Source organism: Herpailurus yagouaroundi, unplaced genomic scaffold (assembly GCF_014898765.1).
Source record: "Herpailurus yagouaroundi ecotype Mexico unplaced genomic scaffold, PumYag 162, whole genome shotgun sequence".
Taxonomy (NCBI): Eukaryota; Metazoa; Chordata; class Mammalia; order Carnivora; family Felidae; genus Herpailurus; species Herpailurus yagouaroundi.
The window spans coordinates 48,770,452-48,791,949 of NW_024412403.1; the positions used below are offsets into that span (position 1 = coordinate 48,770,452).

A 21,498-nucleotide genomic window follows, 5' to 3' on the forward strand; every position below is an offset into this window, starting at 1 on the left:
TCGAAATGAAATGGGTGGCCTTTTTTTTGACAGGTTGTAAGTGGCCAGTATTGACGCAGGAATCTCACCGGGCTAATTAAACATAGCAGAAATTAACAGATTATTATCTTCCTGCTACAAAGCCAGGTCCAGATTGTTGAATCTTCAAAAAAATAAAACCCGTAATTGCTATGTATTTCCTCCCAGCTTAAGAAAGTTTTAAAAACTTTTAAAAACGTCCTAAAGTAGTACACGAACAGCTATATTTTCTCCTGTTAGATTTAATTTGCCACCTTTGCTTTGTCTCTGTATAAGCACATATTTTCTTTTTACGTACCATTTTCAAGTCAGATATTCTGACACTTCACCCTTAAATACTTCAGCAAATACTTCTCAGAGTAAAGATATTGTCTGGCATAATGACAATGTCATCATCACACAGAATTCATTAAAGCATCAAATATCAAGTTCATAAATATCCCTAATCATTCCAAAAATGTTTTAAGGGTATCCTTTTATTTATTTTTGAGAGACAGAAAACAGGGAAGAGGGGCAGAGGGAGAGAGAATCCCAAGCAGGCTGCCCGCAGGCCAACCTCATAAACTGTGAGATCATGACCCAAGCCTAAATCAAGAGTGGGAAATTCAACCGACTGAGCTACTCAGGCGCCTCTAGAGTATCCTTTTAAAAACCAGGACAGAGCATTAAAAAAAAAAAAAAAAAAAAAAGGCAAGATTTTATTAGTTTTGTGATTTTTGATCCCCAAACCTGACAACAAATAGCACAAAGACATGAGACACACACACAAACAATCCTAAAAAATACAAATGCAAAAGTCCTCACACAATATTAGCATATTTCAGTATGTAAGAGGTCTGAATTTTTGAGGATACAAAGTTTGTCGCTCTTTTCTTCTCCCCCATGACCTAGCAGCCTTCTAGTCAGATCCCACTGATGTCTTGCGTGACTAAACCATCGTAGGTCATTCCATCCCATTCCATCCCCAGTCGTCAGAGCGACTTGTTCAAGGAGCCCAAGGCAATCAGCATATACGGTATTATTGCCGGCTAGAGGTGCTCTAACCAGCAAGAGGTTCAGTCCTTTCGCTGGCCAATTGTTGAACACCACTCCAATGTACCCCTTTGCCTTGCGAGGCATTCCTTTTACTGGAGCGTGTTGTTATTCGTCGCTTCTCCTTGGTCCATGGTTTGCTCCTTGGTGGCGCCAACAGCGGACACCTAAACAGGTGTTGGAGCGCGGGAAAGACCACACGCTCTCCCCGGAGCCGCGGGACCGGGAGGCGGTCCGGAGGCGGAGCCTCGGCCGCACCAAGTCCTGCGTGCCGCTCTGCGCCGCCTCTCGCCGGGCCGCCGCTCTCCGCCCAGGGAACCGGGTCAGGCCGTGCCGCCCATGGTGCTGCTCGAGAGAGCCATGGCCAGTAAGTAGCGCGGCGGCCCGGGGGAGGGATCGCCGGCTCAGCCCCTCGCCTCCGCTTGTGTCCCCGCCGCGTCCCGGGCCTTCCCTGACCCGGCGCCCGCGGGGCTGAGGTCTCCGGCGGCGGAGCGCGGCCCGGCGCACTCCCGGGGAGTCCAGGCTTTCGGGAGCGCCAGGCCACGCGACCGGAAGGGTCCGCGTCTTGCTCACTGCAGGGCTCCTCCTGAGTCCCGAGCCTCTAGCTGCGTTTCGGCACCGCCGGCCGCAAATTCACCTGCGCCGGAAGAGGAGGGAGACGGGTGCACACAAGTTCCGCGCCCCCTTCTCCCCGCCCCGACCGGAAGACTGCACCTTCAGTAATTAGGAGACTTATTCGAGTGTGGGAACCTCGGCCTTGTGGGATTCTTGGAGGCTGTTAGGTTTTGCATGAGAAAGCGAGACTATCCAGGGGGTGTCGCGTTCACTGTATTCACCTTAGATTGATTTTTTAACTTGAGTTTTGCAAAAGCATGTATCCTAGTTATTTGTGTTTTGAACCCCGTCATATGAAAATGAAGCATCGTTTTTCTCTGATTTGGGCTGTATGGTAAGAGGCCTGATTAACTTGCCCCATGTTGCACCGCCCGTCACACCCAGTGGAGAATGCTCTCTTCCCAAACAGAAAAAACTGGACAAGCTGTTTCTGCACCTGGACATTGAGCTTTCGGGTTAGGTATTACATGTTACACAAGTCTATCCTGGATCAGCCCCAGGGGGCGTTTCCAGCCATCTTTCTTTGTCCCCCGGTCTTTGCCCGATCCTTTTACATGAGGCTTTGGAGTGTCCTGGACCCCTAGTCTGGAGACCTGGATTAATACAGTTTTGCCTCAGTCTGTGGCAACAGGTCATTTAATCTTTCTGAACCTCAGTTTCCTGGCCTGTAAAATGGACATCAACTGCCCCTCCTGAGGTCTTGCGAGGCCCCCACTAGATGCTAAGGTTTGTGCAAGTGCTCTGGTTTTCATTTTAACCTGCCAGTGCTTGGAGCAAGTCAGTGGCTGACTGAATGTTAGGATCGGGGTAAGGAAGTCCTTTTACACACCTGCCTCTGGGTGTGCCTGCTGTCTCTGAAGAGCCAGGAGGAGACTGAGGCTGGTGGGCTTGAGAGGTGTGGCTCGTGATGGTGTTGGGGATGGTGTCTGATTTCCTTGAGGAGTGTTTTCAAGTTACATGACCTCTCCCCGGCCCACCCAGAAACAAACAAATGCGGTTCCTGTCCTGCTTTACAGTTCCAGATTTTGGCTTGGATTGTCTCACTGACTTTGTTCACTGATTTTGCGCAGCTTCCCTCCCCCCCTGCAATTTCCTCATCTACCAAATAGTGTTAATGAGGCTTCACAGATGTTTGCATGTATAGAGGGCCTGGCACATTCCGTATGCTTTTCCCACATTGGTCCCTTCACTTTACTATGTTTTATCCTTTTTTTTTTTTTTTTTTTTCCCCCTTTGGTAAGTCTTTCATTGTTAGATGATGATGAATATTAGGGCAGCCAGGAACCTTAAAAGTCATTGTAATTTTCACTTTACAGCTGAGGAGATGAATTGACTAGTATTGTTTTCCACATCAAGAAACTTCCCGATGGTAGCCTTTCTGTGTCTCAGCCCCTGTGTGGAGTGGGTAATCTGCAGAATGTCAGACAGTCCCAAGCCTGGATCAGGACTTTCTGGATAGGATGAGGGAGAGAGGAAACTCTCAGCATAGCCATCGTGGATTCATCTTTTAATCCCTCCAGAGCAGAGACAAAGCCCAGCTCCTGAATTACCGTGGAGACTTTTAGTAGGTCTGTGTGATGTTCTGGTGACAGCTAAAGTTTGCTCCAAAGTTATCCCAGCTTTCGTTTCTTGTTTTAGATTCCTTTGTATTCATTCAGATTCTGAAACTATTTAACAAGCTACATTCAGGGTTACATTTAGCTCTTCTCACTGTTTTTAAGATACACCAAGGAATGGAGCATCTGAGTTTTCCTACTTTTAGGGTTCACATTGGGCCAAACAGGCCATCAGAGATCGGGGTCTGTCGGTGTTGACTCTTCTGGGGACATTTGCACCAGTACAGCAGATACCCAGAGGGAGAACTCTAATGGTTTTCAGGTTCTAGAACTTAGTTTTCTAGAGCAGCGGTGGGGGAGGAAAGCTAGGGAAGGCCTTTACTGAAGATTCCTGAAGTTTTGCAGAGCTTCATAGGTTGCCACGTGCTTTTGATCCTTTAATGTCGCCTCCCGTCAGACCAGGAGCAAAAACTATGCATCAATCAGGGTCCAGGCAAGACGTAGAAACCACACCAGTCACTTGAACACGGGAAATTGTATATAAAAAATTATTAACCAGTGGGTGATGACTATAAGAGTTACAAGAGAACTCTAGAGAATATAGGAAAAGCACATATAGGGTGTGGTTATTAGCTCAAAGAAGGAATAAGCCTGGAAGAACCCCTGACCTTCTTGGCTGACAGCAAATCTTGTTGGCTCTGTGGGACTCAGTCCCTGATAAAAATATGGATCCTCTTACTCGAGTAACAGGAAAAAGCACTGTTAGCTTTTTCTAACAGTCTCCCTTGCAACCTCTCGTGGTGTTATTTGCCTCTTAATGTTGTGCTCTTTGGGGGCACAGGAATATTCATGGGGCCAGTGCAAAACCTCACAGGTGGCCAGGGGCCCTGCCCCGTGACTAAGCACATGTGCAGCTCCTTAGCCGCCAGGCTTCCCTCCCTCCAGTGGCTGGACCTTTGCTCCCTGCCCCAGCTGGTGGTGGGGAGGTGGAGGTGGGCAATTCCCCTTCCATTGGGCTGACCGCCCCAGGTCACAGTGATTGGGTAGTTTCCAAGGGATTTCACCTGCACTAAGATGCACTCCGTATCTGGAACAGGGGTAGCTTGAGTCCCAAGAGCAAACTGTAAGGGACAGTTCCATCTTCAAGTTCATTCTTCCTTCAAGCCGTGTTCTCAGTAGTATGTAAGAAGCTGGCCCTGCCTGCTTTGCTTGAGGCTCTTGTGCTGGCGTGAGGCCTCGCCCAGAGGTGTTGCTCTGTCCCCAGGTTTCTCAGCCTCCACATCATTCACATTGTGGGTTGGATAATTCTTTGTTGTGAAGGACTGTTGTGTACTGTGGCGTGTTTAGCAATGTCCCTGACGCCTACGCACCAGCAGCTACTGGCACCCCAACAGTGGTGACGTTGTCAGATGTCTTGGGGAGGGGGTGCAGCATCTGTCTCTGGTTGAGAGTTGCTTTGATCCAGGAGTCAGGTCTTCTGACAGCTGTTTTCTTGTATCTTCGTCCTCAGCTTTCCGCTTGGCCCTCATCCAACTTCAGGTTTCTTCCATCAAATCAGATAACCTCACTCGAGCTTGTGGCCTCGTGAGGGAGGCAGCAACACAAGGAGCCAAAATAGTTTCTCTGCCAGTAAGTATGGAGGCGGAGGTGGCCACTGCCCTCTGGGAACTTCTGATCCAGTAGAATACTGGCTGCCACCTCTCGTTGTCTTCTTGTGTCCTGGGGTCCAGCAGGGTCTTGTGGGTCCCCAGGATTGTTCCATGTTTAAGGGTCTTTGTGATAGGATGTGCCAGCGTGTTTACAGCTCTTTGGGATCATCTATCGTGTTCAGAATCCTGGTAAGTTGTGTGGCTTACTTAAAGATAGAATACTCAGTGCCTTGGATACTTCCCTTCTTTCCTTGTATAAGTAAGTCTTTCCAGGACCATGGCACACATAACTGATTGTAGTGCTAAGGCTCCAACATTTTTAGCAAATGGTTGAAAACTGGAAATTACTAGAGACATTTAGGAAGCCTGCAGTATCTTCCTAAATATGGTAGCCTGTAGTAAGCCAGTAGGGCTCTGCATGTATTTCCTAGGTGATTGCTTTTAGAACAGAACCAGGTAAAGGTTGCACCACATTTGCTTGTCAGCAGGTGTAGTGTTGGCCCAGAGCTGGGTTCTGCTCATGCTAAGACATGCCTATACTGCATTTTGGGGCAAAGGACTACTGGGATCAGTGGTTGAACTATTCCAGACAGCCCCCTCTTCCTCTCTCCCTTTTGCGCTGTGGGGAGGAGGTGGCCCTTTGTAAACCCTGCTTAGATTGACTAGAGAATTTTCAGGGCCACCTTATGTTTTAGGCTCCAGTCCATCACAGATGTGGCCAGTGAGTCAGAATCTTTAACAAGGGAGCTTGAGATCTTAATGTGAATCCAGTCTTCCTTATGGCCACAGTTATGGGACTCGCCTGTACCCTGATCACGGTCACTTGTTGCTTTAAGTTGCCAGGAGCGAGAATGAAAGCACCTAATTCTGCATGTGCCCTCTCTAACGTGTGTTGTATAAGCTGATGATCCTCAGGTTTGAGTTTGCTAGCACAGTGCCTGGTGCACAGTCTCAGTGAATGATGAATTAGAATCAAAGTCTAGTTTTTGCTTTTCTTTTCTCACAGAGCTGTGGCAGATAGCATATCCTGGAGAATGAGAGATTTCTATATTTTTTCAAACACAGGCTTTATTGCTTTACATAGTTAATAATATAGTTTTGAGCCAATGGATTCATTCTAACACCCGAAGTCCTATGATTAAACCCAATTGTCATGGGGCTCAGGTGCCCAGGGTGGGAACTCAGAGTTCTGCGGACACCGAGGGAGAGGCGGATTTGCTGGGGTGACAGGGATCTGAGAGAGCACACATGACTTGTGTCCTCTGGCCCAACCTGAGCCAGCTGTCAAGTTCGGCTCGGGGCCACAGGCTAGGATGCCAGTGTTTTTCTTATCGGCTGTGTTTTACCCTTTTGAGAGCAGGGCTAAAAGAGGCAGCTGTGTCTTCTGAGTTTAAGTTTAAAATGGGTGGGCTATTTTCACGGTTTCCCCCCCCCCCCTTTTCTCTGCCAACATTATTCTAGGAATGCTTTAATTGTCCATATGGCACGAAATATTTTCCCCAATATGCTGAGAAAATTCCTGGTGAATCTACACAGAAGCTTTCTGAAGTAGCAAAGGAGTGCAGCATATATCTCATTGGAGGTAACTTCCTACCCTCAAGGTATAATGACCTAAACATGAGAAACATCCAAATAATTTTTGTTTCATTTAAGCAATGAAATACAAAGCATGTAAGTCAGACATTGAAAGAATGAGGTGGATCTTACATAATCATGTGGAAAAATGTTCAAGACACAGTTATGTGGAAGAAGCACGTTCCGTATGATATGAACAGGCACTCTCAGATTAATCCCTGCCACAAAAGGTTATATATTTTCATATGTGTTTGTATATGTAGCACATAGTAAGTATGGTATAAAGACGCACCAAACTGATAATGATGAATTTTCCCTGGAGAAGGAATGGGAATACAGGGCAGGTGGAAATGTGGAAAGAAAACACTGTATTGGAGTGTCTTTCATTATACTAATACAATGTTAGGAAATTTTGTTTTCTCATAAAGAGGCCACATATATCAAGGTAGCTTTAGAAGTATGGTTTTGAAATAAATGTGGTTTCAAAATAAATTTTTAAAATATTTGCTTAAATAAAAATCAGTACAGTAAAGCCGTTCAATAGATCTAGCAAACACAATTATTCTCTGTTATGACATGTTAAAAGAATTAGAAACAGATGAGAGGTGAAGAAAAGACAAGCAAGAAAAAAGAAATGCGGGAACTACATTCAGTGATGGCAGGATTGGCTTCCATTCCCATCATGAGGCCTAATGGGGATACAATTACTTTGCAGGACCTGGTGATTTGAAGTTGAGCAACAGTGAATCCTCTGTGTTTCTCTAGTGTTATAGATTAACAGATCTTGTAGCTCAAGATCAAAGCAGAATTCAGAAACAGTTTGGTTATTTTTGAACCTGTCTTTGGCATCTGACTTAATTACATTTCATCTCTACTCTGGAGTTTGTTTCTGAAACATCATGTTAAAGAAGACAAAAAAGAACATAATTAAATAACCCTTAGAAGATAGTATGCTTTATTGTTGGACCCAAGTGACAGTTTGTCAAGTGTTTGTCTTGTTATCATACAAGAGTGCTTTATTCAGAATATTTTCTTTGCTCCTGTGTTTCTCTTCTCAATGAAAGGTTCTGTTCCTGAAGAGGATGCTGGGAAATTCTACAACACCTGTGCTGTGTTTGGGCCTGATGGAACTTTACTGATAAAGTACAGAAAGGTCAGTAGGGAATGTGCCAAGCCTCATTACCTCTTGAGAATTTGCTGTGAAATCCCCTAGTTCCTCTCATCAAATTTTACACATGTGGGGCATTTGACTAGTTGGTATAGTCAACTTGTCAAATCTTGGCTGTTGGCATTTTGATATAAATTTTAGACTTAGCCTGTCAGTTTCAGCAAAGGAAAAATCTGTAGGAATTTTGATTAGAATTGCCCAGTGTTTATAGTGCACTATTGACAATAGCCAAAGTATGGAAAGAGCCCGAATGTCTATCGACTAATGAATGGGTAAAGAAGATGTGGTATATATGTATATATATATTTATATCTATATCTGTATATATATATGTGTATATATATATATACACATGTATATATATATACATATGTATACACACATACATACAATGTAATATTAGTGATCAAAAAGAATGAAATCTTGCCATTTGCAACAATGTGGATGGAACTAGGGTGTATGATGCTAAGCAAAATAAGTCAGAGAAAAACAAACATATGACTTCACTTGTATGTGGAATTTAAGACACAAAACAGATGAACATAAGAGAAGGGAAGTGAAAATAAGATAAAAACAGAGAGGAAGACAAACCATAAGAGACTCTTAAATACAGAGAACAAACTAAGGGTTGCTGGAGGGGAGGTTGGTGGGGGATGGCTAAATGGGTGATGGGCATTAAGGAGGGCACTTGTTGGGGTGAGCACTGGGTATTATATGTAAGTGATGAATCACTAAATTCTATTCCTGAAATCGTAATTACACTAAATGTTAACTAACTTGGATTTAAATTAAAAATAAATAAATAAAGTGAATACTTAGAATGATAAAAAAAAAAAAAAGAATTGCACTGAAAATAGAGATCACTGTGGGAACAGTTGACATTTGGTAAATGCAAATACACTGAAGATTGTTAAATACTTTGGCTATTGATCCTTTTATTGTTGTGAAATCCCTTTCTTTCTCGCAATAATCTTTGTCATGAAGTTTATCTCTGATATTGCCATGGCCATTCTAATCTTATACTTACTGTTGTATGGTACATTTTTTTTCTAATTCCTTACTTTCAACCTGAATGTATCTTTGTAATTTATTTATTTATTTATTTATTTTGGCAGGTGTATTTAATTTATTTTTTTAATTTACATCCAAGTTAGCATATAGTGCAACAGTGATTTCAGGGGTAGATTCCTTAATGCCTCTTACCCATTTAGCCCATCCCCCCTCCTGCAACCCTTTCAATAACCCTCTGTTCTCCATATTTGAGTCTCTTATGTTTTGCCCCCTCCCTGATTTTATATTATTTTTGCTTCCCTTCCCTTATGTTCATTTGTTTTGTATCTTAAAAGTCATCATATGAGTAAAGTCATATGATACTTGTCTTTCTCTGACTAATTTCGCTTAGCATAATACCCTCTAGTTCCATCCACGTAGTTGCAAATGACAAGATTTCATTCTTTTTGATTGCCAAATAATACTCCATTGTATATATATACACACACCACTTCTACTTTATCCATTCATCAGTCGATGGACATTTGGGCTCTTTCCATACTTTGGCTATTGTTGATAGTTCTGCTATAAACGTTGGGGTGCATGTGTCCCTTCGAAACAGCACACCCGTATCCCTTGGATAAATACCTAGTAGTGCAATTGCTGGGTCATAGGGTAGTTCTATTTTTAATGTTTTGAGGAACCTCCATACTGTTTTCCAGAGTGGCTGCACCAATTTGCATTCCCACCAGCAGTGCCAAAGAGGTCCTTTTTCTCCGCATCCTTGCCAACATCTGTTGTTGCCTGAGTTGTTAATGTTCGCCATTTTGACAGATGTGAGGTGGTATCTCATTGTGGTTTTGATTTGTATTTCCCTGATGATGAGTGATGTTGAGCATTTTTTCATGTGTCGGTTGGCCATCTGGATGTTGTCTTTTGAGAAGTGTCTATTCGTGTCTTTTGCCCATTTCTTCACTGGATTCTTTGTTTTTTGGGTGTTGAGTTTGATAAGTTCTTTATAGATTTTGGATACTAACTCTTTATCTGATATGTCATCTGCAAATATCTTCTCCCATTCTGTCAGCTGCCTTTTAGTTTTGCAGATTGTTTCCTTCGCTGTGTGTTTCCTTTGTATTTTGATGAAGTCCCAATAGTTCATTTTTGCTTTTGTTTCCCTTGCCTCCGGAGACATGTTGAGTAAGAAGTTGCTGTGGCCAAGGTCAAAGAGGTTTTTGTGTGCTTTCTCCTTGAGGATTTTGATGGCTTCCTGTCTTACATTAAGGTCTTTCATCCGTTTTGAGTTTATTTTTGTGTATGGTGTAAGAAAGTGGTCCAGGTTCATTTTTCTGCCTGTCGCTGTCCAGTTTTCCCAGCACCATTTGCTGAAGAGCTGTCTTGATTCCATTGGATATTCTTTCCTGCTTTTGTCAAAGATTAGTTGGCCATACGTTTGTGGGTCCATTTCTGGGTTCTCTATTCTGTTCCATTGATCTGAGTTTCTGATTTTGTGCCAGTACCATACTGTCTTGATGATTACAGCTTTGTAATACAGCTCGAAGTCCAGTGTATCTTTATAATTAAAATGATTCTCTTGTAGCTAGCATACAGTTGGGTCTTGTTGTTTTATTCATTTTGACAATTTCTGCCTCTCAGCTGGAGCACTGACTTCACTTATATTTAATGTAATTATTGATATGGTTTGATTTAGGCATTAGACATTTTAGTGTTTTTTTTTCTTTGTTCCTCTTACCAGCATTCTTTTGGTTTAGTTGAGTATTTTTTAGAATTCCATTTTAATTTAACTATTGGCTTTTAGTTATACCTCTTTGCTTTTTTTTTTTAAGTTGTTGTCCTAAGGATTACCATACGCACCCTATCTTTTCATAGTCTACTTAGAATTAATATCCTACTATTTCATATGAAATTTAAGAACTTCACAATTATATAGATCAATTTCCTTCCTTCTCCCCTTTCTGTTATAGTTGTCATACGTATTGCATAATAAATCCCACAAAACACTAAGTTTTTAAGTAATCATTTGTATGTAAAGAAATTCAGATAAAATTATTTTGTTTGCTGAAATATTTAGCTTCTTTGTATTTTTCTTTCTAAAGATCCTAGTTCTGTCTGGTATCTGCCTTCAAACAGAAAGACCCCCTTTAGAATTTTTGTAGTGAGGATCTGGTAGGTAGGAATGCTCTTAGTTTTGGTTTATGAATATATCTTTATTTTGTCTTCATTCTTGAAAGATGTTTTTGGTGGAATAGAATTCTGGGTTGACAGTTTTCTTTTCTCTCCTAGCAATTTGAGCAATGTTTTTCATGTATTTCCTAGCCTCTTTTTAAGCATTTTTCTAATAAGAATTCGGTGGTGATTTGTATTGTTGTTCTGTATGTAATTTGTGGTTTTTTTCTGTCTGCCTTCAAAATGTTTTCCATAATCTTTACTTCTCAGTGTTTTGACTCTGATGTGCCTATGTAGATACAGTTTTCTTTTTATTTCTCTTGCTTTGTGCTTATTTATTATTTAAAAAAAATTTTTTTAAACTTATTTTTGAGAGAGAGAGAGAGTGTGTGAGCAGGTGAGGGGCAGAGAGAGAGGGAGACACAGAATCTGAAGCAGGCTCCGGGCTCTCAGCTGTCAGCACAGAGCCCGATGTAGGGCTCGAACTCATAAACTGTGAGATCATGACCTGAGCCTGAAGTCAGACGCCTAACTGACTGAGCCACCCAGAGCCCTGCTTTGTGCTTCTTTAATGTGTAAATTTAACTCTTTCGTCCTGTTGGGGCATTATTCTGTTAAATGCTTTTCTGTTCCATTCTCTTCTTATTGGACTTCAATTTTGATACTGTTCTACCAAACCAGGTTTCCAAGACTCCAGTTTTTTGTTTTTCCAACCTTTTTCCTCTATCTTCTTTGGCTTGGACAGTTTCCATTCATCTGTCTTCAAGTTCTCGGAGTCTTTCTTCTGTAATCCCTAGTCTCTTGTGTGCCATCCCAGTGAAATCTTTTAAAATTTCAGATAAACTTTTATTTCTCTACTAATTATATCCTATTTGTCTATTCATTAAGAGCATATTTCTCCTTATACCCTTGAGCCTAGTTTAATAGCTCCTTTTTGGTAATTATCACATCTGACACAGGCTGGGGTCTGCTTCATTGATTATTATGTTTTCTTTAAAGTTAGGTAACATTTTCTTATTTGTGTGTCTAGTAATTTTGGATTGCATATTGGATTCTATGTTGTTGAGATTCCAGCTTCTATTATATTACTCTGAAAATGGTTGAATTTTTTTGTTTTAGTAAGTAGTTAACTTCATTGTACTCAAACACCATACTCTTTTTCCTTTGTGAGGTAGGCAGTAACTTCAGGTTCTCCATTCTTTTTTTTTTTTTTTAATGTTTATTTACTTTTGAGAGAGAGCACGTGTGCACGCATGAGTGAGGGAGGGGCAGAGAGAGAAGGAGACACAGAATCCAAATCCAAACAGGTTCCAGGCTCTGAGCTGTCAGCACAGAGCCCAACGTGGGGCTCACCACATAGTCATGATCTGAGCTGAAGTCCGGTGCTTAACCGACTGAGCCACCCAGGCATCCCTCAGCTGCTCTGTTCTATCTAAAGTTGTTTAGCTTTGGGGCTAAACAACTAGCTTTTTGTGCTTGTAACCTCACTGTTTGAAGTGCATATTTTTAGTATTGAGTTTTCCAGTCCATGAATGTGTATATCCCACCATTTATTCAAGCTTTTAAAAATTCTCTTGAATTGTTTTTATAGTGCTTTGGGTACAGTCTTGTATATCATTTGCTAGATTTATTCCTAATTGGTGGTTTTTGATGCCCTTTCATTTTCTGTTTCTTGCTAGTATATAGAAGTACAACTAATTTTAAAAGTACTGACCTTGTATGTTGTAACCTTGCTAAACTCCTTAATTTCAGCTGTAGATTTCTTTTGGAGTTTGTAGGTACATTGTTATATCATCTGAGAATGATTACAGAGTTAATTTTATCTTTCTCATCCTCATGGTTTTTATTCCTTTCTGTTGCCTTGTTGCTTGGGTTAGGATCTCTGAGATCCTCTGAATAGGAGGAGTCCTTGTCTTGTTCCTGATCTCAGTATGAAAAGGCTTTTAATGTTTCACTGTTAAGTATGATGTTCCTTCCTTTTTTACTTTTGCAGATGCTATGTCAGAGTAAGGGAATACCCTTCCCAGAAGAGTTTTTTCTTTTGTTTTGAAAATATGAATGGATTTAGAAGTTTGCCAAATGCTCATTATGTACCTCTTAAGATGTTCATATGACTTTTCTCCTTTATTTTGTTAGCTATTTGTAGTAAATTACATTGATTTCCTCATGTTAACACGTGCTTTCCTTGAATAAATCCAATTTCAGATGATGTGTTGCACTTTTTATATATTGCTGCATTTAGTTGGGAAAATTGTACCAATTTTTAATTACCCACTCTCCACCTCTCCTGCCAATGTGTCTGTTTGATTATGATTCTGTGATGAAGACTTCAGTTAGCATTTATACTGAATAAGAAAGTAACACATTAGCTGCCTTCCATAAGAAACCTAGATATCATCTTGCATACTACATAGGAAAGAAGTGTCATAAAACTACCGCTTTGTGGATTTTTTCCAGTTTTGTATATTAGAGCTCATTTTGGTAAGATGTCAGCTTGTGGGTTGGGTTGTGGGCAGGTTGGGGTTACTATTTGTATAGTTGATCTTAGAGCATCCCTATTTCTGGGCATGGAAGGACGTTTGTAAACTGCTGCCGTGAACCCTGCTGGAAAAGAAGTAACCAAATCCATTACTTGTGATGCAGCTCCATCTGTTTGATATTGACGTTCCAGGGAAAATTACATTTCACGAATCTGAAACATTGAGTCCCGGTGATAGTTTCTCCACATTTGATACTCGTAAGTACTAAGTTCACCTGTTTCAGCAGTCTCAGTAGACGAGGGTCAGGCGTTCTTCTTTTTTTTTTTTTCTCTTATGTTCCTCCCTGACTTCTTTACATACCCTGACTATAAGACCAGAAATGAGAAGGGTATAGAATGGCCAGAGATCTAGAAATAGTGGGCTGAATGGAGAACTACGGGTTTGTCATGATTTTGCTCTGCCATTTGGTCACAGACTATTCGTATGATCACTTCCAGAGTTTATCTGTCAGGCTGTGATTGAATACTTCCCACATAGACAATAAGCATTCAATTAGAATGAACTTCTGATTTCTAATCTGCTGACATAAACGATGTCTTCGTGAGGGAAAATCCAAGCAGGCATAAGCTTATACATTTTCTCCATCCATGGGCCCTGGGTAATGTATTACCTTCATTGTTTGGTGATCTCAAATGGAGGCTTTACCCTGCCACGCCATGTTGCAAAAGAGGTTAACTTTTCATTTGTGCATTTTCTGTTTGAAAAACAGCTTACTGCAGAGTGGGCCTGGGCATTTGCTACGACATCCGCTTTGCAGAGCTCGCACAAATCTACGCGCAGAGAGGTGAGATCACCGAGGTTGTGCTGTGGAGGTGCTTCCAGGTTTGGTTCTGGCCTGGTCTTCGTGGGTAGAGGGAGGGAGCCCTTTGTCAGAAAAACCGGAGGAGAAGCCTTACTCTGTCCACCCTCATCCGGCTGCTCAGATGTTGCTGCACGTGGACAGCACAGCTGTTTGGAGGTTGCATTTCAGCACACCGTGGAGCTAAGCAGGAGCCATGCTCCTAAATCTTCTCTGCCCCTCGAACCCTTCTTGCTACTGTATTTGGAAAGAGTAGCTTGGAGCCCACTAGAAGTGAGGATGTGGTCTATGGTGCCTGTCATGATTTCACACTCAGTGGTCCTGCATGTTGGGCACAGTAGAAATGTAGTCAGTGACATTCTGGTCCAGAGAACAAGTGTCCTTGCTGTCCTGGAAGAGCACGGAGCCAAGTCACGAGATCTGGGTTCTGGTTCCAGCTCTTTCCCTTAATGGACGTGATACTTTGAGTAAATTATTTAATCTTTACAGCAGCGTGGATCTCCATTTTTTCATAGGCATGGGGTGGAGATTAAGGAAGGAGAGCTTAGAAAGCTCTTCTTGTGGTAGTCAACAAATAGGAGCATCCCACTAGACTGTCCAAGCTACTCTGATTTGGACTTGACTGTCACTTCAAGTGAAATGGGTGCAGGTGTTGTGACTGCCTGGTCAGCAAAACAGGTGGGGGGTGCACAGGCTCTGCGTTGGCGGTCTCTGTTGACTTCTGTCAGTAAGTGTTAGAGCACCTACTCTGCCCCTCATTTCATTTGAAAAGCATTACAAAATGTGGTCCTTGGCCACGCAGAGCTGGCCATATGGTGCTGACAGAAATCTGTGAAGTCACATACCGTGGTTTCGGTCATCAATAGCACTGTTCTTCTATGTCTGTGTGCAGCGTGTATGTGTCCCCAAAGGAATCCTACCTTGGCGGACATCTTTTTTTTTAGGTTTGGGAGAGTTTGAGTTTGTTCCCCACTGGGTAAGGACCAAAATGGGGACTGAGTGTGGGGTGGTGTCAACCTGCACCCATTCTTCTCTGGCCGTTCTGTCTCAAGGCTGCCAGCTGTTGGTGTATCCTGGAGCTTTTAATTTGACCACTGGACCAGCCCACTGGGAGTTGCTTCAACGAGGCCGGTAAGAAAGCATCTCAGGCACACCTTCAAGTGTCAGTGTTGCCTTGTTGCAGAGATTTCCAGTTTGGGGGAAGAACCAACCTTCCTGATACAGGATGCTGCCCCTGACTCAGGTGCCCTGACATCCAGATGCAGTGGGAAAGGATGAATCACCCTGTTGACTGTGTTGCTTGGATCGCGATGCTTCTCCTACCCCAGCCTTACCTCATTCTGCTAGTCCTAGAATACCCTGCTGAGACACTGTTTTTCTATTCTGCGAATCCCAGGCATTGCCCAGTGTCTTTGGCATGTCACAGTAGCTGTTACCTGGGTCCCTGAGGCTGAGGAGTGAGTGGTGAAGGGCAGATGGCTGAGGTGGATGTAATATGGAAGGGGAAAGGAGTGTGACTTGTGTGTCTGTGTAAAGTGTGCTGAAAACCATGAAATACTGGTCAGAGACGCTGGCTCTCTCCGTTACAGTTTTGTTAGTTGAGGTATCCTGTACTTAGAGGAATGTACACTGATTTTAAGTCTGTAGGTTGGGGAGTTTTTACATGTGTATGCACCTCTGGCCACGGTCAATATAGAACACTTCTGGATCTCTAGAATGCTCCCCTTTGCCCCTTCCGTCTACCCTCTCCTTTGCCCAGATGTGGCCACTCTTCTCACTTCTAAAGAGGATGGCAATTTTTATTGGAGGAGGAAGCAGAGGTGTTTGGTTGGTCGCTTGGTGGAAGATGGGGTAGGGGTGTCTGATACCATGAATATTAATTAATGCAGTCTTGTAGGGAGCAGGAAAAGCTTGGGAGATATCGGAATGGCCTGGCGTGGACCTGTTGGTTAAGCCCAGGATGCTCCCAGGTGAGATGGCTTGATGTACCCAGCCTGCCACCTGAAATTCTTACCTAATTTGAGATGATGGGGCTGCGGCCACTGGGGGCATGGAGATGCCACGCAGCCCTGCAAAGCGTTTGGCCCCAGCAAGTCCAGTCCAGTCTCTCTGGCCACCTTGACTCATTAACCAGAGAAGATCTGCTCGTTTATATGTTAAAAGGTTGGCTCAGGCCAGGATCTCAACTGTGGCAGTATTAACATGTTAGACTAGCTCATTCTCTGTTATAGGGGCTGTTCTGTGCACTGTAGGATGTTTAATAGCATCCCTGGCCTCTACCCTCCGGGTGCCAATAGCAACCCCCATCATGAAAGTCAAAAAGTCAGAGTCAGTGTCTTCAGACATTGGCAAATGGCTCTACTGGGCAAAATCACTCCCAGTTGAGAAGTGGCTTATGCATTAAATATACTTTTAGAAGAGAGGGTTTCATGGCTTTGTTTGTTCCCTTCCATGTCTGAGCCAGCCTATCCTGTCCCAGTTTTTATTTCATTTTATTTATTTAAAAGAATTTTTTTAATGTTTATTTATTTTTCAGAGAGAGAGAGAAAGCGTGCGTGCGTGAGCAGGGGAGGGGCAGACAGGGAGACACAGAATCTGAAGCAGCCTCCAGGCTGTGAGCTGTCAGCACACACTCCAACATGGGGCTCAAACTCAGAAACTGTGAGAGCATGACCTGAGCCGAAGTCCGACGCTTAACGAACTGAGCCACCCAGGCACCCCCCACTCTGTCCCAGTTTTTAAAAGAAGGATCTGTACCCTTGGGATAGAAAAATGTTGCCAATATATAATATATGAATTACCTCTTTTCTGTCTGTTGACAACAGGGCTGTTGATAATCAGGTATATGTGGCCACGGCATCTCCTGCCCGGGATGATCAGGCCTCCTATGTCGCCTGGGGACACAGCACTGTTGTGAGTCCTTGGTGAGTTGGCTAAGCAGGGAAAGGCTCTCCAGGAGCTTGGGAGAGATTGCACTGGGGGGGGTGGGGGGGTGGGGGGGGTGGGTTGTCTGATTCCCCACCAGCCCTGCTCCTTCCCAGCCCCCCATCCTCACATGCCTCCTAGGTCTCCACTTCGTCTGAGAGAGACACTTGCACTTGGAAACCACATGAGAAAGAATTGGGCCTGCTGTCTTTCTTGATTGAGCATTTGACCTTAGCCCTCTTCTGAGCTTCTGAGTAGCTTTTGTTATCAGTCAGACTTGGATCACATGGGGGAAGTACGGCAGCAGTCATGGTGGGTGATTTCAGTAAAAGAGGCTCTCAGATTGTTGGCTTTTGGTTAAAATTTAAGCTAGGTGATTGGTTCTAGAGCAGGAATGGGTTATAGGGTGAGGATTTTGCTCCCTGCATAATGATTAGAGGATGGGGGAGGATGGGTTCATTTAAGCAAAACTGTGACCTTGTCCTCTGTGAGAGTGTAAAGCATTGTCTTAGAGAAGCCAGCATGGGAGTTCTCCCACCTGCACACCCAGTTGTATGTTACTGTACGTAACTCATGGTCTGTACTTGAATGGTTTCCACAGCACTTTCACACACATGGCCTCCATGTGAACGAGACTTTTCCTATGTTAAGCTCAGTTTATAGATGGTAAAATTGAAGTTCGTGGGATAAAATAGCCAGAACTGGTGTTTAGATTCAGGACTTCTGACTTTAGAACTCGGATTTATTCCATACCACTCACACATCTGTATGATTACACACATACTGCTGTGTATTTACATAATTTCAGGATAAATATGCCAGTAACAAGGCCGAGAAGGGTTATATATCACTAGGGTATGTCTGAAATTCTCTCTTCTGACCTTCTAGGCCCCAAAGATGAAAGAATGTGATAGGGGAAGGCCTTGGAAGATAAGACCAGTGAGAGATTCCAGGGAGCCTCCTGCATATTAGGATTTGGAAGGCACTGGCAGACTGGAAGGATTAAGTTGTCTTGAACATTTTCTTAAACTTGGTTCAAGTTCCTCTGTTCATTTGTTAGTGACAGGCTTCCTGGCCTTCTGGGCAGCTCTGCTTCCCTGCTAGGGTTCTCCTGATGAACTTCATTGCTGATCAGGCTGGCTGCTTCTGACACAAAGTAGTTGTACTTTATTCTTTTCAGAATTCTACCTGTAGGACTTGGGGGCCCTCAGTCTTATATTGACATCAGGAATAGCTGCCTGGGGTTAACCCAGAGGGGGAGATAGATCTTTGAATGCCAGAGCAAATGGGGAAGAAATAGAAAAGATTAAAAATGAATTCAGTTAAGTGGCATTAATGATGATGTTTGTAGCTCATCTGTGCCAAAAATTTGTTTGTGGCCATCTGGGAAATGGAACCAATTACTGTATCAGATTGTTTGTTAGGTCAGATTACTTTATTTTGTGCTTTGGAGAAACTTCATTTCACTAGATGTTTTTGAAGCCCTGCTTTGGGCCAAGAGACTCAGCACTGGAATCTTTTCCACATCAGCCTTTCCCCAGATTTGGGAAGGAGTGTTCCTGTTTCTAAGTGTGAGGCTCCTCTCCTATTGGGGTGTGCTTTACACACCACTTCTATCCAGACCCCAGGCTGAAACCTTTCCTTCAAAAACTGAAACCCAATAACATAGGGACCCAGGGACCACAGGCACAAGGCCGGAGATCCAGGCAGCACAGGGCTGTGCTCAGACCCAACCTTACCATCCCCAGCCTCGGAAAGCATGAAGGAGCAGAGCCAGACCACCCTCCCGAAAGGGGTCTTTCTGATCTGCACTCAGGAAGGGACAGGACAGAGCTTCCCGCTGTTAACAGGTAGCTCTGTTTTCAGAGGTTTGTAATCATGAGGAACTACCATTTCCTAGCAGCTGGCAGTTTACAGAACATACTCCGTAATCTAAGTCCTCACAGAGCTCTGATTTCCACTTTATAGACTAGGAAATGGAGAGTGCAGGTGACTTAGCACAAGGCCAAATGGCTACTTAAATGGTGGAACAGGAATTTATGTCCCTCCTTTCTTGTCTTTAATCTCAGATTCCTTTCCCTGAGGCCTTCGAGGTGGGACAAGAATAGGGATCCTGATACCCACAAACATTAGTGACCTACTCCCTTCTGAATCTCTTTCAGGGGAGATGTCCTTGCCAAGGCTGGCACTGAAGAGACCATCGTGTATTCAGACATAGGTAAGATCTGCTGCGGCACGGTTGAGGTCTCTGGCGTCCCCATTGGTCTGAGGTGATTCCTAGCTGTGAAGCTCCTGTCGCTTGGAGGGGCTCCCTTGTGCCACCTTCTCGTTTATCCTTGGTTCTCTGGCCAAACCCTGGGGGCTATAATTCCGGTTGAGTTTTCTTGGTTTGGTTTGAAATAACTCCAGCGGGACCGCCAGGTCACCGGGTGCCTTTGGACAAGGCCTCTATATTCCTGAGTTACTTGCCGAGACTCTGGTGGTTTTTATACTGTTTGGGGAAGAAATTCTCATTGGTTAGTGAAGAGTTATATCCTATTAATAGTACACTTTCCTGTTTTTGCAGACCTGAAGAGGTTGGCTGAAATACGCCAGCAAATCCCCATTTTTAGCCAGAAGCGATCAGACCTTTATGCAGTGGAGGCGAAAAAGCCCTAAGGTTTATGCTTCTAACATGTCATGAAAAACAGGATGATGTTTCTGCAATGTAATCAACTCCCTGTTGAATTCTTTAAGGAGATTTTTTTTTTTTCTAATTTCAGACTTTTCCTTTGTTGGGAACTCTCTATTGAGATGATGGAGCATTAACACATGATATTTTTCGCACCATATTAGATAGTTAAAAAGGGCTCAGACTAGCCTTGCGAGCAGAAGGAAAAGGAGATGGCTATAACTCCCATACTAAGTTGCTTCATAGCAGTTGGTGAAAGTATCAGATCTTGGTATCCTGGTGGTTGCTTCACCTGGTACCGATAGATTTATGTCACATACCGCTTATCTCACTGCTGGGGTTAGAATCCATTACGTAGAAGATTTGGTCTGGTGCCACTCTCTTTTGAGTAGGACGTTGAAGTTTATATTTTTAGTCTGTGAGTAGCTATGGAAAGCAAAGTTATGGACCCTTGGTGTTTGCTAGAAGAGATGGCAGCCCCATCCCTTCCCGGCAGCCTTGGGGCTCTTCAAATTCAAGAAGGAGCCAATGAATCAACCCCAGACCCTCCTGGTCTTAGAGAAAAGGTAGTATCAATAGGGAGTCCTGTGGAAGAATGGCAGCAGTGGCATTTGGTCAAGGCAACTAAAGTATGAGTCTCTGTAAAAGATTTTCTTGATGGGGTGAGTGTCTGAAAATATCTTTGTCTTTTTGCTTTTCTCCCTAGTAACACTTTCTAGCTTGATGAAGGCAAGCTAGTGGTTTTAGCCTAGTGGTTTTCAGAAGCCTTTTGCACAATTAAAAATTAAGGATTCCAATGAACTTTGTTTTTATGTATGTTACAGTTGGTGGTGGGCTAATAAACATTAACAACCAGCTGGCCCCCCCCCCCCCAAAAAGGCCCTGATTTTGCAGTAGTTGCAGTAGTATTTGCCAATTTCCTTGGTATAAATACTTTCACTGTGGCCAAGTACAGACTATCAACATGACCCCTCTAAACACAGAGCTGGAAATAGATGCACAGTGGGCACCTCTGAGCTGGTGTAATCCTGCTCTAGCACACCACTGTTTACATATGTAGAGATATTTGTCATCCTGGAAAATAAAACAAAACCTTACAATAATACACAAGCACACATTCTGTTAGCTATAAGAGTGATGATATCATCATGTGTCATTTAACCCTTGGGAACCGGCATTGTATACCCAGAGGAGTACAGGAGTGAAAAAGGCAAATGACGTTTTAAAATTAAGTCTACAATTTGGTAAAATTTGACACATGTATACATCCATGAATGCGCTCTCATCAAGATAATGAACCCTCCCCTGGTGTTTTCTTAAGCTGTTATCCCTTCAGCCACTCTTCTCCTTCCCAGGCAATCACTGATCAGCTTTGTCACTGTAGATTAGTTTGAATTTTCTATAATAACCCAAAAGTGGAATCATGCCATATGTATACTTTTTTACATCTTCTTTCACTCATCGTAATTACTGGGGGACTCATTCCTGTGTGTATCACTCATTTCTTTTTTATTGCTGAATGGTAGTCCACTGTATTTATCTGTTCACCTGTTGATAGACATTCGACTTTTTAGTTTTTGGCTATTAGAAATAAAGCTGCTAGAAAACATTTTGTACAAATTGTTCATTTTTCTTGAGTAAATATCTAGGAGTGGAATGGCAGGGGCCTATGTGTATTTCACTGCCAAACTATTTTCCAAAGTGACTGTGCCATTTTATTTCTTGCCATCTATCTGTCAGTGTCCCGGTTGCTCCGCGTCCTCACTAGTATTTGGT

The 21,498-nt window shown here is 43.1% G+C and overlaps 1 protein-coding gene across 1 annotated transcript; it reads left to right on the top strand.

The window, feature by feature from the left end:
- The first annotated feature begins 1,146 nt into the window (after positions 1 to 1,146).
- Positions 1,147 to 21,331, top strand: NIT2 (nitrilase family member 2). Its single transcript, XM_040484311.1, has 10 exons — positions 1,147 to 1,417; positions 4,732 to 4,850; positions 6,332 to 6,452; positions 7,510 to 7,598; positions 13,431 to 13,524; positions 14,037 to 14,111; positions 15,179 to 15,257; positions 16,952 to 17,050; positions 19,214 to 19,269; positions 19,618 to 21,331. Exons 1-10 carry the CDS (start codon positions 1,390 to 1,392, stop codon positions 19,707 to 19,709), a joined length of 852 nt encoding a protein of 283 aa, XP_040340245.1. The 5' UTR covers positions 1,147 to 1,389; the 3' UTR covers positions 19,710 to 21,331.
- The last annotated feature ends 167 nt before the right edge of the window (positions 21,332 to 21,498 follow it).